This window comes from Malurus melanocephalus, unplaced genomic scaffold (genome assembly GCF_030028575.1).
Source record: "Malurus melanocephalus ecotype Western Australia unplaced genomic scaffold, MMel_1.1 scaffold_20, whole genome shotgun sequence".
NCBI lineage: Eukaryota > Metazoa > Chordata > Aves > Passeriformes > Maluridae > Malurus > Malurus melanocephalus.
Window position 1 is genome coordinate 4,634,679 of NW_026623252.1, and position 14,983 is coordinate 4,649,661.

A 14,983-nucleotide genomic window follows, 5' to 3' on the forward strand; every position below is an offset into this window, starting at 1 on the left:
CTTTATTTTGCATATTGTTTTTGTAATGTTTTTTCTACTCGGAATAACTTCCTTTTCAYCACAAGTGTTGTGTCAAACTGGTAAACTGAACTACAGCTTTTACAGTTTTTTTAATATTGTGTCTTTTTATAGTCTTCCCTTTTTGTCCTGAGTAAAATCTCACCCTTCGAATCTGAGCTGTGCTTGAAAGCAAACAAAAATCCCACAACCCTTTATCAGCAAGTGAGAATTTCTCTTTGCTTTCTTGGCTCTCAGAGGCAGATTAGGGRTGAATTTGCATTCCCTGAGTGTGAAAGCTTCTCCAGGGAGTTTCAAGGTTAATAATAGAGTTAATGGTTAAACAAGCTGCAGAGACTTTGAATTGCACTGAGCTGCCATAAAGGAGGACTTGAAGTTGTCTGGGCTGCTGCTGGGGTCTTTGTGTGCTAAATTAAAACAGCCCTTGCCCTAAAGAACTTTACTGTCTTCTCATTTTTATTTTTTTTTCTTCCTTTTTTTTTTACCACTAGCAAGAATGTTTGCCTTAATGTTTTAAGCAGTATCTTTGTGTTCAAACTGACTGTGCTGTTTTACTGAGCTCTCTTCTGCTTTACGAGTTACCAGAAATAAAGTTCTAAAAATTATTTTCCAGGATTTGGCCAACTTCATCCAAGAAAACTTTAAGAAGAGAGAATGTGTCTTTTTTACCAAAGACACCAAATCTATGTAAGGAGACATTTTTCTCTTGTTTTGCATCAGGAAGATGAGGGAAGGGCGGGGAGTAAAATTTTGGGGTTTTTTGTTTAAAGTCTGGATCTAGCAGTGCAATCGCACCTTGGTCTCCTTGTTTGAGTTACTCCACAAATAATTTGATGGAAAACCAGGGGTCAGACCTTCCAGCAGCTCTGTCACAGGGTTTAATATCAAATTTCCCCTYTGAAGTGTAGCTGTGGCAATATAAAGGTGCTTTAAAGTGCTGTTGGTGTATGACAAGGGACCTGTGTATCAGAGATTTGCATAATTTTGGGTTTAAAAGGAAAATTTAATCACAGRTTTGATGCACCAGGCTTTACACAGACATGAGATTTTGCTGAAGCTGATGTTCTCTTAAAACAGGATGTTATACTGAGTCACTTATCAAGCACAGGTATCTGTGTAGCGCTGGTTTGAGGACCATAACATCGCTTTGTGTTTTAGTTTTTTTTTAGTCTCAGGAGAAAAGTGATCAAACTGCAGAAAATCCTGATATTGAACTCTGAGGGCTCTCTGACCCCACTCTTCTCTGAAGCTGGGAGGGAAATTAWTCTCATTTCAGAAAGTCTCACTCAGGGCCCTCCTCTGCCACCCAAAATGGGCTGTCTGGCAAAGCACCAGCGAAGGATGGAGGAGCTGGTTCTCATCAGCTCCTCTTCCTGCAAACCCACTGGGAAAGGATTGCAGGATTTGCTGTGTTATTTTTGTCTGGATATTTTGAAGGTGAGCTGGTTTGGTTTGCAAGTTTTGGCAGAGTAGTAGGAGCCTTTCTAAAGGAGCAAAATGCTCTCTTGGGGTAAGGGATTGGGGCTGTGGAGAACACTTCATGGACGCTGCTGCAGCTTTTCCTAGGAAAAGGATTCTCAGATAATCCTGCATAACCCAAATGTGGATTATTCCTGCGCTGATGCAGTTTGTGTGGGTGAGGAATGCTAGGAACAGAGCAAACTGCCTGGAAAACCTGCTCAGGGACCAGAGATATCCCTCTTGATGTGAATGAATGTCTTGGGTGTGCTCAGGCACCTGGGTTTGCATGGGAAACAATTAAACTCAGCAATTTCAGAATCACAGAATTGCTAAGGTTGGAGAGGATCATCAGGATCAGATCAGTTTGGCACCACAGCTAAACCATGTCCTAAAGTGCCCATCCATGTGATTTTGGAATAATTCCTGGAGTGGTGACTCCACCACAGCCTTGGGCAGTCTGTTCCAATGCCTGACAACGCTTCCCATGATTCTGGTTTTCCCTGATACCCAATCTACACCTCCCTGGCACAACTTGAGGCCTTTTCCTGGGAGAGGAGGTGCAGTGAACTCTTCCCATCTGTTTTAAGAGCACAAAAAGAGGAAGAAGCCCCATGTGCACCTCAGTTTGGCTGCAGATGAGGTCACTGATGCCATGTTTTGGTTCGATTTCTTCCTTTTAGGGCTCAGTTTAGGGGTGTAACCCTACCCCACTGGTGGTTTGTCACTTTTTAAGGCTCATCCCTCAGCACAGCCTGGTTCCTGAGCTGCATTCCAGGAATTCCCAGTGCTGGGCAGAAGCAGTTAGAGGGGAGGAGAGAGAATTAGGGGCTGTTCTAATTTGTCAGGTAGCAAATCCCAGTAAAACCCCAAAAACACCTGGTTCTGTAGCTCCACCTGTTGCTTTCCTTGCTGTCAGAGCTCACTTTTCTGTGCTCAGGATATCTGAGGGGCTATCACATCTCTTCACTCTTCTTTCAGGGGTAATTTATGTAAGTGTGGCTACCCTGAAAACCAGCACATCGAGGGCACGCAGGTTAACACCACCGAGAAGTGGAACTACAAGAAACACACCAAGGAGCTTCCCACTGAYGCCTTCGGGGACATCCAGTTTGAAAACCTGGGGAAAAAAGGAAAGGTAAAAGGAGAAAATGAGGGTGTTCCTGAAGCACCTGGTGGGTGCAACTGGGAGCTCCCCAAAAGCAAGGAAGGTGAAATGGATTTTATTCTGATGGCAGGAGTTAGGCTGCAAGGGACAYGAGTTTGTTTCTCAAGCCCTGAAAATAGAGAATGACGGGTAGTTTCTTCTGGTGATAATTTCTTCTTGTTTCTCAAGCCCCGAAAATAGATAACAAAGGATAATTTCTGCTGGTGATAGGAGTGAAAGGAGATTTTTTTGTTTCGTGGCATGGCAGGGGAATGGGTAAATAAAGGTGATACTCAAGTATTATTTTATATCCACATAGACCAGCTTGCTCAGGCCCATAACCAGTTGAATACTGAGCATTTCCCAGGATGGAAGTGTGACAATGAGGCTAAATTCAGGAGGGGATGGAAGATATCTGCCCAACCTCGGAGTTTTGTTCTGTTTGTTGTTTTTTTCCTTATGCCTTTGCTTCCCATGGGGACAGTGGAGGTGTGGGAAGAAGAAAACAGCTGCTGGTGCTGTTTGTGGTGGTTTAAACTGGTATTTGTGAGGAGGCACATGTGATTGAGCTCATCTGCCTCCCTAAATGGCTGATGTTTAACACCAGTGCAGGTTGCCTGAGACAATCAAAATGAATGAGGAAAATCAGAGCCTGCTGCATAAATTAATTTGGCTTGTTTATGCAAAGTAGCAGAAGTAAGAGGCCTTTCAGTGGGAAATGAAAGTTCCAAATCACTCTTRAACAGATCCACTTCACATTTTTCTCGAACTGCGTATTTTAGCTTTGTACTACCTTGCAGTAAGCTGCTGTGTGATTTTACTGGAACGAGAAATGCTCTGCTCTGTTGCAATAATTCAGATTTCTCAAAGGTTAAGCGTTCTTTCCTTAGATTGTGTCTTCCCCACTCCCAGCTTTGGGAATCTGTTCATGTGCCCACAGTTGTTTTGTGAGGACTCCCAAGGCCGCTGTGCGTATTTCAGAGCACACTTTGCTCAAACACTGCCTCTAATTCTCCTCTTCCATCCCATGGGAATATGGGCTGCAATCACATCTCCATTGCCTGTTTGCATTCCCTGCTGCTCCTGAAGATTGCCAGGCATTTTCTGTTGRTTCCTGTGCACTGGGGAGGATTTCAGTCTCAGAGTGACCCAAGAATTGCTGTCAGTCATCAGTGAGGGATGGGAAGTTTTAGATCTTGCCTTGTGCTGTTTAGGACAGATGAGTCCTAAAAAAATTCTGAGCAGAAAGGAGGTGTGGACAGAGCYATGAAGAGGTTTGAGGACAGGCTGGGAGAGCCTGGAGAAGGCTCCAGGGAGAGCTCAGAGCCCCTTCCAGGGTGTAAAGGGGCTCCAGGAGAGCTGGAGAGGAATTGGGAACAAGGGGCAGTGGCTTTAAGCTGAAAGTGGATAGACTTAGGGTGGCATAGTGGGAGGGAATTGTTCCCTGTGAGTGTGGGGAGGGGCTGGGATGGAATTCCCAGAGAAGCTGTGGCTGCTCCTGGATCCCTGGAAGTGCTGAAAGCCAGGTTAGAGGGAGCTTGGAGCAAACTGGGATGGTGGAAGGTGTTCCTTCCCCTGGATGAGCTTTTAGGTCTCTTCCACCCAAATTATTCTGGGATTCTGTAAAATCTCTGCCCTCTCTAAGTCCAGCCAGTGAACTCTTTGTTTCTGCCKTGCTGCTCAGCCCCTGTCTCCCCCATGGGCATCACAGTCGCTGTTTTTTACCTTCTGGGAGCCCAAACCTGGAGAAAGGCGCTCTGAATCGCGGTGGGAGCAGCATCCAGCAGCACCGGGAGATGGCACCATTGCTCTGCGGAGAAGGGAGGCGGCTGAGCAGGGTTTGCTGTGAGCAGGGCTGGCCCGGTGATTTTCCTGGGAGCCCCCCTCTCCTGAGAGGGATCTTCTCCAAAAAAACACCCAAAGCTTCGTGCAGCTGATGCTTTTTAGGGCAGAAGTAGAGGGAGTCCTTTAGCTTTGCTGTGAGGGTGCTGGAGCCTGCTCGGCATCCTCTGCGATGCCCTCAATGCCTCAGCTCCTCCTGGGAACCTCTCCTGGAACACAGGAATGTTTTYATTCAAGTTCAGTGTCTCTCAGGATGGGAACATTTCTCCCTCACTGTAATCCTTTGATTTTGCTGTCCTGCAAATCCCGGGCAATCRGTACAAAATCCTCTGATTCAGGTCCAAGCTGCTCCCTTTCATCCCCTGATCTGGCTTGTGCAGCTATCCTAAAATACCTCAGGCCACTGATGAAACTGTGAAGAGGCTTTTGAGTAGCAAGGCAAGGCCAGAGAGGCTTTTACAAAAATGGAGAGCTGTTGAAGGCAGATTATCTCCCTGTGTGCTCTTTGTACCTTTACACAGTGCTTTACTGCACATTTGATGTATTTATTTTGTGTTATCATTGAATCACTGGAGTGGGGTTGTACTGTGATAGGGACACCGTGCACATGGAGCATGGAATTTATTTGGATGGTAATCAAAATATAACTTAATAACTTACAATAACTTAATAATAATAACTTAAATCGTTATTAATTCACTTGCAACGATGGTGCCGCTGATTCATAATCTCAGCCATAAACAGCRCTGTTGGAATTAAGGCTGTTTTATTGGTGGTGTGTTCATCCTCACAGAGTTCCTGTGCAGCACAAGGTCACTGCTCCTGCTCTCACCTTCTGTAGAGGATGGAGGGTTGGGTGTGGGAGAAGGATAAAGGTGCTCCAGAGGAGAACACAAGGATTCCATCCTCACCTTGCACGAGGCTGTGCAGCGGGGTAGAAAATGTAATCCCAGCATTTTGGGTTGTTCCCAGCCAGCTCTACTCATCTCCTGCTGCATTTGTCCCCGTTTTCTCTCCCCCAAGTACATCCGCCTGTCGTGCGACACTGACTCCGAAACGCTCTACGACCTCATGACCCAGCACTGGCACCTGAAAACCCCCAACCTCGTCATCTCCGTCACCGGCGGCGCCAAGAACTTTGCGCTCAAGCCCCGCATGCGCAAGATATTCAGCAGGCTGATCTACATCGCCCAGTCCAAGGGTAAACCTGGCCCCTGGGCCTGCGTTGCCTTATTGCTGCAGAGCAGGGAGGGACAGCTCCAAGGGTCCAGGGGGAAGCAGGTTTTTCTGTTTGCTTCTGCTTGGCTGGTGCGCTTGGGACACGTGTGACATGATGGCTTGGAAGTGACAGCRTTGAGAGTAAGGATTGATTGCCCCGTGGTAGCAAAAGGCGAGTTGTGTGGCATCTCTTTGGTGTTTAATTGAAGAATAAACTCCTAAGGTCACAGGAGGGGTTGGGGTTGTGTCTTTCAGGCCTTGGGAGGGTGGGTGTTCTGCTGTGTTCCCCCGGGTCACTGGTGCCGTTGCAGGAGCCTGGATTTTCACCGGGGGGACGCACTACGGGCTGATGAAATACATCGGRGAGGTGGTCAGAGACAACACCATCAGCCGCAGCTCCGAGGAGAACGTGGTGGCCATTGGCATCGCGGCCTGGGGCATGATCTCCAACCGGGAAACGCTCGTCCGCACGGCCGACAGCGACGTAAGGAGCGCGGGAGTGCAGAATCCTTGAAATTGGAGAGCTAAATGAGCTTAACGTCAAGGTTGGAAAACCTTAACGAGCTTAATGTCAAGGTTGGAAAACTTTGAATTCTGAGATCATCAAGTGCAGCTGTCAGCCCAGCATTACCATTAAATGTTCACYGTTAAACCCTGTCCTCAAGTGCCACGTGGATGGGTTGGTGGGGAAAGAAAGAGGAGGCTCGGCCTCAAAACATCTCAGGAGCTCTTCTTAAAATGGGAGGAAAAGAAAACGTTCTCATGCCCAGGGTAGTCACAGCATCAGGGCTGGTGAGGAGGATTTCAGCTGTGCCAGATTTTGGCATGTGTGTGTGGGGTGTGGGTGTTCAGCTTCTCCAGCTCCATGTCTGGTGYTGTTTCAGTGAATAACCACTCCCATGGTTTTTCTAGCTCTGAAATGCCCGTGCACTCCCCACATTAGGGATTCCCATGAACTAACACACATTGTTGCTGCTGTTGCTGCTGCTTTACCAAGCCTACCTAAACCAGAGGCTGGACAAATCAGTTCTGTTTATTGCAGGGCCTTCAGGTGCACTCAGGGCAGTCCCACACCCACAATGGACAATGGCTCACGGGTTTTTCACCCTTTCTCACTTTTGTCCATTTGCACATCGGGGCTGAATCCTCCAATTGCAGCTGCAGCCAATGCAGTCATTCACTCCAACTTGGCTCCCCCGAATTCTCTGTTGTTTCCATCTCTTGGGGCCTGGCCCAGGGAGGTGTCCTTGAGTTTGGGRCTGCAGAGGAATTGTTTTGTGTAAAAATGGGAGAGCAGGAGCTCAGCACTGTCTGTGGAGTCTGGAGTTAAACACTGAAAGATTGCAGGGTTACAGATACATGGAAATAGAGAGGATAAAATCCTAAAGCATCGCTGCTGCTGTTGGGGTTCTTCATTGATACTGTCAGATACTCTGGAGTGATTCTCCTTGTCTCTAGTCCATTAAACACGATAGCACACTTCTAAAGGATTGTCCCATCTAAAAAAATCATCCCACTACATCAATGATGTGGGTTTGTCCTTGAATTCCTGTCAAASGCTGTGCTCCTGCTCCTAGGGGAGCTACTTGGCCCGCTACATCATGGATGACCTGAAGAGAGACCCCCTGTACTGCCTGGACAACAACCACACCCATCTGCTGCTGGTGGACAACGGCACCCACGGGCACCCCACCACCGAGGCCAGAGTGCGGACCCAGCTGGAGAAGTACATTTCGGAGCGGGTTATCCCGGGTACCCTYCTCCTCCTCCTGTCTTTGCATGCCTTGGGGCTGATCCACACTCATTTTCTGGGAATAAAAAAGTAGTGGTAGAATCCTGAGGCTGCTGAGCTGGAAKGGATCTCTGTGTTAGCTGCATCGCATCTTGAGCCCTTTCAGGAGCAACCTGTGCTCTCCACAGCAGCGCCTCCCCTCATTTTCCTTTCTTTATGTCCTTTGGGTCACAGCAAAGGCTTCATTTCAGCCACACAGCCCTTCCCTCCCTTCCTCTGGGAGGCTGGCCCTTCTGTGCACAACTACACAGGAGCTAAAATCAGGCTTTTCCAAAGAGATTTATTTATGAGGATGATTGAGCCATCTRCAAGCTGCTGCTTAATCATTTCTGTCACCCACTTGTTCACTAAAGTGAAAAAAAAATCAAAGGCCTTAGCAGGAAATTCTTAAAGAGCTTTTGGGGGTGGAATTGTTTGGGTTTGGGATTTTTTTGGAATGTCTCTTCAGCACTAGCTCCCAGAGTTAAGGGATTCTTACCTGTCTCCTACTGCTAACAATGTGAACTCAAAGGTTCTGAATCTTGAATTTGTGATAACTTTTCAGTGAGACGCAAAATAGCCAAAGCAGTGGGAAAATACAATAAAATTACATTTTAACAACTTTAGAGCTAGCAAAAATCAGGATTTCTCAAAGGGAAAACCTTCTGTTGTAGAAGGGTGTCTGAAGTCAGCTTTGCAGAATGTTAGGCAGAGCTGAGTTTTTGTTAAAAACAAAGCTGTTAATARTAACATTAAAATCAACAGCAAACTAGTATTTCCATGAGTGGCTTGGAAATCCTTTCACTGTGCTCAGGAAAAATGAATTGTTCTAACTGTATTAATGGATTTGATCTTTCGCCTTCTTTTTTTTTCTTTTGGCGTATTTAACAGAATCGAATTACGGYGGGAAGATTCCAATCGTTTGTTTTGCCCAAGGTGGAGGGAAAGAGACTTTGAAAGTAAGTTTATTTCTTTTATTTCTTTCCAGGAATGGGAGTAGGGATATCGCTCCAATATTGAAGACTGATTGCTCCAAAATAAACTTGATAAAGTAGACAGTGCTATTTTTTTATTGAAGCTGGTTTCAATCTTGGCAGCTGAGCAGGGCTCAGACCCATCTAAGCTTGAAAGGGGAAGAACCAGGCATCATCTGCAAACAGATGACAGGTAGGAGGGTGAAAGAACAAAGAAGTTTCTTGAAACAGGTTGTTTAAGTGACATTGAGGGAAGCTGTTACTGCTGAGGTAGATCAAACTATGTGAATTCACAATAAATGGATRAACAATGTGAATTCAGTGCTACTCTGCTACCACTTCCCTGCTAGCGTTAATCAATTAGTCTGAATCACTGTGAAATTCCAGATTGTTTTYCCAGCCTCCCTGTGTGCTTCCTGGGAGTTTGGTTCCATTCATGTCATGAATTTTATCTTTGTCTGTAGGTAAATTTGTAAATGCAAAGTATTAATCAAGGTCCTGAGATGAAGTGAAGCATCCATTCAGTTTTAGAGGAAAGCTGTGCTCAAAGGGCTGGGTTGAATGTCTCCCATCTCCTTTTAGCTCCGAATTGCTGATGTTTAAGGAAGGATTTGGCCACCCCTGAAGGAGCTGGCTTGAGTGGCAGGTGCTGTAGCTGTGCAGATCTGTGATTGCACATCCATTCTGGAGAGACCTCAAACCTGCTGTTAAGCACACTGAGTGTCTGCCTAATCACAATGAGTAAGAGCTTTGTTAAATCAAATGCAGCATTCCTGGCCACAGGTTCCTCTGGAGAGCACTGGATGATCTTTCAGGGAAGGCTCCCTGCCAGTCTTTGGCTGTTTCATAGACTTGTGATAATACTGAGGTGGGAGAAGATCTCTGAGATGGCCAAGTCCAGTTTGCAGTGTAGCACCATCATCATGCTCACCRCTAAACTGTGTCCTCAAGTGCAACATCCACACATTTCTGAACACTTCCAGGGATGCTAACTCCACCATTTCCGTAAACAGCCCTTGACAACTCTTTCAGTGGAGAATTTTTTGTGATTACCAACCTAAACCTCCCCTGGTGCGACTTGAGGCTGTTTTCTCTCATGCTGAGTTTTTATTTCCCAGTGTGATTAGTTCATTGAGACTCTTGGGTCTGCCCTCTTGCTCATTTGCAGGCAAAGRAATTTCTTCAAGGAGTCAGTTGGGTCTCTGATCAGCCCAAATGACACAGCAGGCACTGGCCAGGAAAAGCTCTCTCTTTCTCAGCCTCTGTGACTGCTGCATGATGACAAGAATCAGCTTCAGCAGAGGAGAAATAAAACTGTTCCAGGCTTCTGTTTTAAATTCCCTGTGATGTAAAACATGCACTTGAGCTGAACCCTCCTTTAGAAAACCACTTTCATCTAGCTGATAAGAAAAACCTCCTTGCKTTTGTCACAGAGCTGCTCTCCAAGCGGCAGGAGGAGTGTGCACACGGTTTTGATGACTCCAGGTTGATTTTTCTTTTTTGTTCTCAAGAAATTCTCTCAACTAAACGATGTTCTGTCTTTCCAGTGCTTGATGATAACTTGCATCGACTCCCCCTTACCATTTGCTGGCAGYCAAGCTTATGTCCCTGCAAATCTGTTCTCAGTGTGGCAATGCAAATTAAATTGATGTTTTCTGTTATGGTGTTTGCAGCAGGAGGGTTAATGGCTCTTCCAGCRTGATTTCAGCAGTTTTTATATTGCTGTTAATCCATGTACAACGCTGCTGTGTGGGAAATCGTGTCAGTGGCTGCTTGGAGACTTTGRGCAACATTAGTTTGATGTTCTCGTGATGCTGCAGAAGCGATGGCTGTGAAACAGAGCTKCTTCTACCTCCAGCCAATAAATCCAGAGCCCTTGGTCTCAGCTGAGCGATGCTGTGCCATAAACCAGCAGTGGCTGTAGCCTGGAAATGTCCTGATCTGCAGGTCCACTGTAAATCTGAGTGCTCTGGTCTAGTGGAGTGAGGGTGGAACAAGGTCAGTTTTAAGATCCCTCCCAACACAAACTGTGATTCTGYGAGAATTTGGCAGATGGTGATTTCTGACCCTCACTCTCTGTGGGGCTCTTCACAGCCCTGTCTCATGAGATGGATGATGTTTTAAAGAGCTAATATATCAGTGGATTAGCAGTCACTGCTAATATATCAGTGGATAATAACAAAAACACCGGAATGGGCCGTGGGTTTCTGTGTTGCCCAGGTTTCCTTACTGTAATAATGCAGCATCACCTCTCCCCCTGTGCTCCCCAGTCCATCAAYGTGGCCATCAAGAGCAAGATTCCCTGCGTGGTGGTGGAAGGGTCTGGCCGCATYGCCGATGTCATTGCCAGCCTGGTGGAGGCAGAAGGTGCTCCTGCCTCCTCCTGCGTCAAGGAGAGCCTGCTCAGGTTCCTGCCCCGCACCATTTCCAGGCTCTCGGAGGAGGAGACGGAGAGCTGGATCAAGTGGGTGAGTGTTGGGTGCTGTGGGAGCTGCAGGGAGGGCAGAGGGAGCAGCTGGTGAGCTCCAGGGTTGCTGTGTGGTGGTGCTTACAGGATGTGCAGGGCTCCTTGCCCTGTTATATCCATGTGGAGTGAAAAAAGGGAAATCCCAGACTCTGWGGGGTTGGAGCAAAAGCAGTGGGAGACTACAAGCAACACGTGTTTGGTCACAGGAAAGAGAAGATTCCTGTTGGACCTTGCTTCTCACAGCTTCTGCTGGGCTGYTGTGGAGTGCACCTCCTGCTGTGTCAGAAACAGGCAAAATTAYTGGTCTTCTTTGTGCTAAAATGAAATAAACTCTGTAAAGCTGCATTCTGTGAGGAATCTGTCTATTTTTGACAAAGCACAAGGAGGTAGAGACTGTTCWGTAATAAACTGCTCGACAGTTGAAACTTGTGCTGTCACAATCTTTCCTGCTTCAGGAGCAGCTTCTAATTACTGAGATTATATCTTTTTGGGCATGATGATCCGCATAGGAGAAACACAGTTATTTGCTGTATGTTCAGAGGATAATTAATGTTGTCCTTTAATGACTTTAAAATCAATCTCATTATCTACTTCTATTTGGGCTTGTTTAAATTTGTTAAAAACCAGGACTGATGAGAAGCAGCTTTGCTACGATGTGGTAGGAAATTTCTTTTTAAAAGGCTCTAGGAGATCTGTTCCTAAACAGCCTTGATTGCTTTGAAATGGAATTTTTTTTTTTTTTGTAGATCAAAGAAGTCCTCGAGAGCCCTCATTTACTGACAGTGATCAAAATAGAAGAAGCTGGAGATGAAATTGTGAGCAATGCCATTTCCTTTGCCCTCTACAAAGGCAAGTAATTGTTTTTYGGGGTTTGTTTGGGGATTTAAGAATTAATGGAAAAAAAGATGCATGCTTATTTCCTAGAACAGCTTTCCTTAGGGTGGTGCCATCTCCCTAGAACCTGCAGGATTCWTTTAGGGTAGAGGGTGCAGGACGCTGAGCATTTCCTTGAGCCTCCAGCTCAGGAAATCAGGAAAATATCCACAGGTCTGGGGAGGGACATTTGGATGGAGTTTTGTCCAGCAGCAGAGTGATAAACGTGCCTGGTCTTTGTTCCTCCCATGCAGCTTTCAGCACCAACGAGCACGACAGGGACAACTGGAATGGGCAGCTGAAACTGCTGCTGGAGTGGAACCAGCTGGAACTGGCCAGCGATGAGATCTTCACCAACGACCGCAACTGGGAGGTACAGCCCGCTCCTCCCTCTGTGTGAGCCTGGGGGGCTGGGGAAGGGTCACATCCTGCCTCTCCTGGCACCTCAGCCCTTTCTGTGTGGGTGCAGGATCCAGGGAAGGGACAGATCCCGACCAGAACCATGATCCTGGCACCTCAGCCCCTGCTGCTTGAGTGCAGGGACCAGGGGAAGGGACAGATCGCGACCAGAACCGTGATCCTGGCACCTCAGCCCCTGCTGCTTGAGTGCAGGGACCAGGGGAAGGGACAGATCCCATCTATCCTGGCACCTCAGCTTCTGTTCCTCCTGCACATTCCATTGAGCCTGGAGATGAGGAGGTCAAACCTCACTGGGAGCTTCTCCCATCTCTGCTGTGAGCAGGGCCAGCACCCAGGGAGCAGCTGGAGCTGTGKCAGGGATGGATTTTGGGAAAGGTTCTTCTGTCTCCAGAGGGTGCTGGGCACTGCCCAGGCTCCCCAGGGAATGGGCACAGCCCCAGAGCTCCAGGAGCRTTTGGACAGCGCTGCAATGGATGCACAGGGGGGGATTGTTGGGGGTCTKTGCAGGATCCATGATCCTTGTGGGTCCTTTCCAACTGGGGATATTCCATGAAGCTGTGATTCATCGTTCAGTGATGATCCATTCCATGATCACAGGTTTCAAAGGTGATCTGCCCATGCCAGAAGTGCTCTGGGCCATCCAGAAAAGGCAGTTGTGTACAGAAAAAAAACCTGATTCTGATGAAAATGTTAAAATTATCATATACTGGGCCTTAGGTAAATCTTACCTTTTTTGGTCCCTAAAATTTGCTTTTCCATTTCTTCCAGTCTGCTGACCTGCAGGATGTGATGTTCACAGCCCTGGTGAAAGACAGGCCCAAATTCGTGCGGCTCTTCCTGGAAAACGGCTTGAACCTGCGCAAGTTCCTCACCACGGAGGTCCTGAGGGAGCTCTACACCAACAACTTCAGCAGCCTGGTGTTCAAGAACCTGCAGATCGCCAAGAACTCCTACAACGACGCCCTGCTCACCTTCGTGTGGAAGATGGTGGAGGATTTCCGCAGAGGGCTCAAAAGGGATTATAAAAGCAGCAAGGATGAGCTGGAGATACAGCTTGCAGTGAGTGATAGTTTGATCCTATGTGAATGTTTTCTGGAGTGCAGTGCTTGGAGAAGGAAATTTTAACTCAAAATATTCTGTAATGGGTTTCAGGAAAAACAGGGAGTCTGATTGTTTTGCATCAAATAGAAGGGTTTAATACAAATAGCAAATATATCCTAACTCACAGTGGTGTGTGACAGCTGAGAGAAGGGATTGGTGGGCTGGYTGTGAAAGGAAGAAAATATAAAAACAGGATTTAGATTCCAGTGGAGACCATTTGGTGAGTTTAGGTGYGAGTTGCTGCTCTCTCTTTCAGGAYGAGTGTCCCATCACCAGGCACCCCTTGCAAGCTTTGTTCATTTGGTCGGTTCTCCAGAACAAGAAAGAGCTGTCCAAGGTCATTTGGGAGCAAGTGAGTTGACATCTCCTTTATTCCTCATTCCAGGCAGTCCTGTGGGGTTCTGTGTTTTGGGTTTTAATAGGATTTTCAAGGCTTCACATCCAGCATCAAACAAAACACCACGGGAGATAATTGATACATGACTCTAAGTGGGTTTTATAGTGTTCATTTTGGGTTTGGGCGTGGATTTCACACTTTGAGTTCCTAATGAGTGAGCCAGCAGTCCATATTTACTGTGTGGTGCCATCTGTGCTCAGACTGGGGTGCCGAGTTCCCACCTGTTCCACAGTACAGATGGGTTCTGATTCCAGGTGTTGGGACCAGAGAACTGGAATTTGGGATCAGAAATTGTGATCTGGGATCAGAAATTTTGGTTGGGAAGTGGAAAATTGGGATTTGTGAGCAGAAATTGGGGCTGGGAACTGGAAAATTAGGATTTGGGGTTGGGAACTGGAAAAACGGGGATTTGGGATCAGAAATTGGGATTTGCGGTCAGAAATTGGGGCTGGGAACTGTAAAATTGGGATTTGGGAACTGGAAAATCGGGATTTGGGACCCAAAATTGTGATTTAGGATCAGAATTTGGGATTTGGGAACTGGAATATTGGGAATTGGGATCAGAAATCGGGGTTGGGAACTGGGAAAATGGGATTTAGGATCAGAAATTGGGATTTGGGAACTGGAAAATTGGGATTTAGGACCTAAAATTGTGATTTGGGGTCAGAAATGGAAATCCAGTTTCTAATTTGGATTAGACAGCAATTTAATGATCAAAGGATTAAACAGGTAATTCTGGGAAGCTACAGAGTGGAGGATCATTTTTAAAGGATTCCAACTGGTGTGGCAGAAGGTTCATGGGGTTGGGATGAGATGGTCTTYAAGGTCCTTTAAAGTCTTTAAGGTCCTTTCCATCCCAAAGCGCTTTGCTTTTAGGATTCTGCTATCCCATTCCCTTCACAGAGGGGTTTTCATGATTTCCCTCTCTCCCCAGACCAGAGGCTGCACTTTGGCAGCACTGGGGGCCAGCAAACTCCTGAAGAGCATGGCCAAGGTGAAGAACGATATCAACGCTGCCGGGGAGTCCGAGGAGCTCGCCAACGAGTACGAGACAAGAGCCGTCGGTAAGCGCCTCTTCTTCCTTYTAGAAATTCACTAGGAGGGGTCAGAGACCAGGGAATTAAAAATTACAYGTCCAACATTAAATAAATGTTTTTAATGCCAGCGGGTGTTTTTACTGTGTGGAAATCTCTTCCCTACTGTTTGTTCCCAGCAGAAATATTGTGTCGTGTTTAAAAGCTTGGCTTCAAAAGGTGGGTGCTGTGAAGTGTGGTTTCTCGTTTTTTTTTTTTGGTTT

General features: G+C 46.7%; 1 protein-coding gene across 1 annotated transcript in view; it reads left to right on the top strand.

Annotated features, from left to right (window-relative positions):
- The window catches only part of TRPM8 (transient receptor potential cation channel subfamily M member 8), a 35,491-nt gene that overhangs the window by 3,062 nt on the left and 17,446 nt on the right, over nucleotides 1-14,983 (top strand). Inside the window, exons 2-13 of the mRNA XM_057389806.1 lie at nucleotides 632-705; nucleotides 2,458-2,614; nucleotides 5,489-5,666; nucleotides 5,995-6,167; nucleotides 7,261-7,435; nucleotides 8,346-8,413; nucleotides 10,699-10,896; nucleotides 11,642-11,744; nucleotides 12,023-12,141; nucleotides 12,957-13,247; nucleotides 13,546-13,641; nucleotides 14,621-14,750. Of these exons, the coding sequence (XP_057245789.1) occupies nucleotides 632-705; nucleotides 2,458-2,614; nucleotides 5,489-5,666; nucleotides 5,995-6,167; nucleotides 7,261-7,435; nucleotides 8,346-8,413; nucleotides 10,699-10,896; nucleotides 11,642-11,744; nucleotides 12,023-12,141; nucleotides 12,957-13,247; nucleotides 13,546-13,641; nucleotides 14,621-14,750 (1,762 nt within the window). The remainder of the gene's footprint in view (nucleotides 1-631; nucleotides 706-2,457; nucleotides 2,615-5,488; nucleotides 5,667-5,994; nucleotides 6,168-7,260; nucleotides 7,436-8,345; nucleotides 8,414-10,698; nucleotides 10,897-11,641; nucleotides 11,745-12,022; nucleotides 12,142-12,956; nucleotides 13,248-13,545; nucleotides 13,642-14,620; nucleotides 14,751-14,983) is intronic.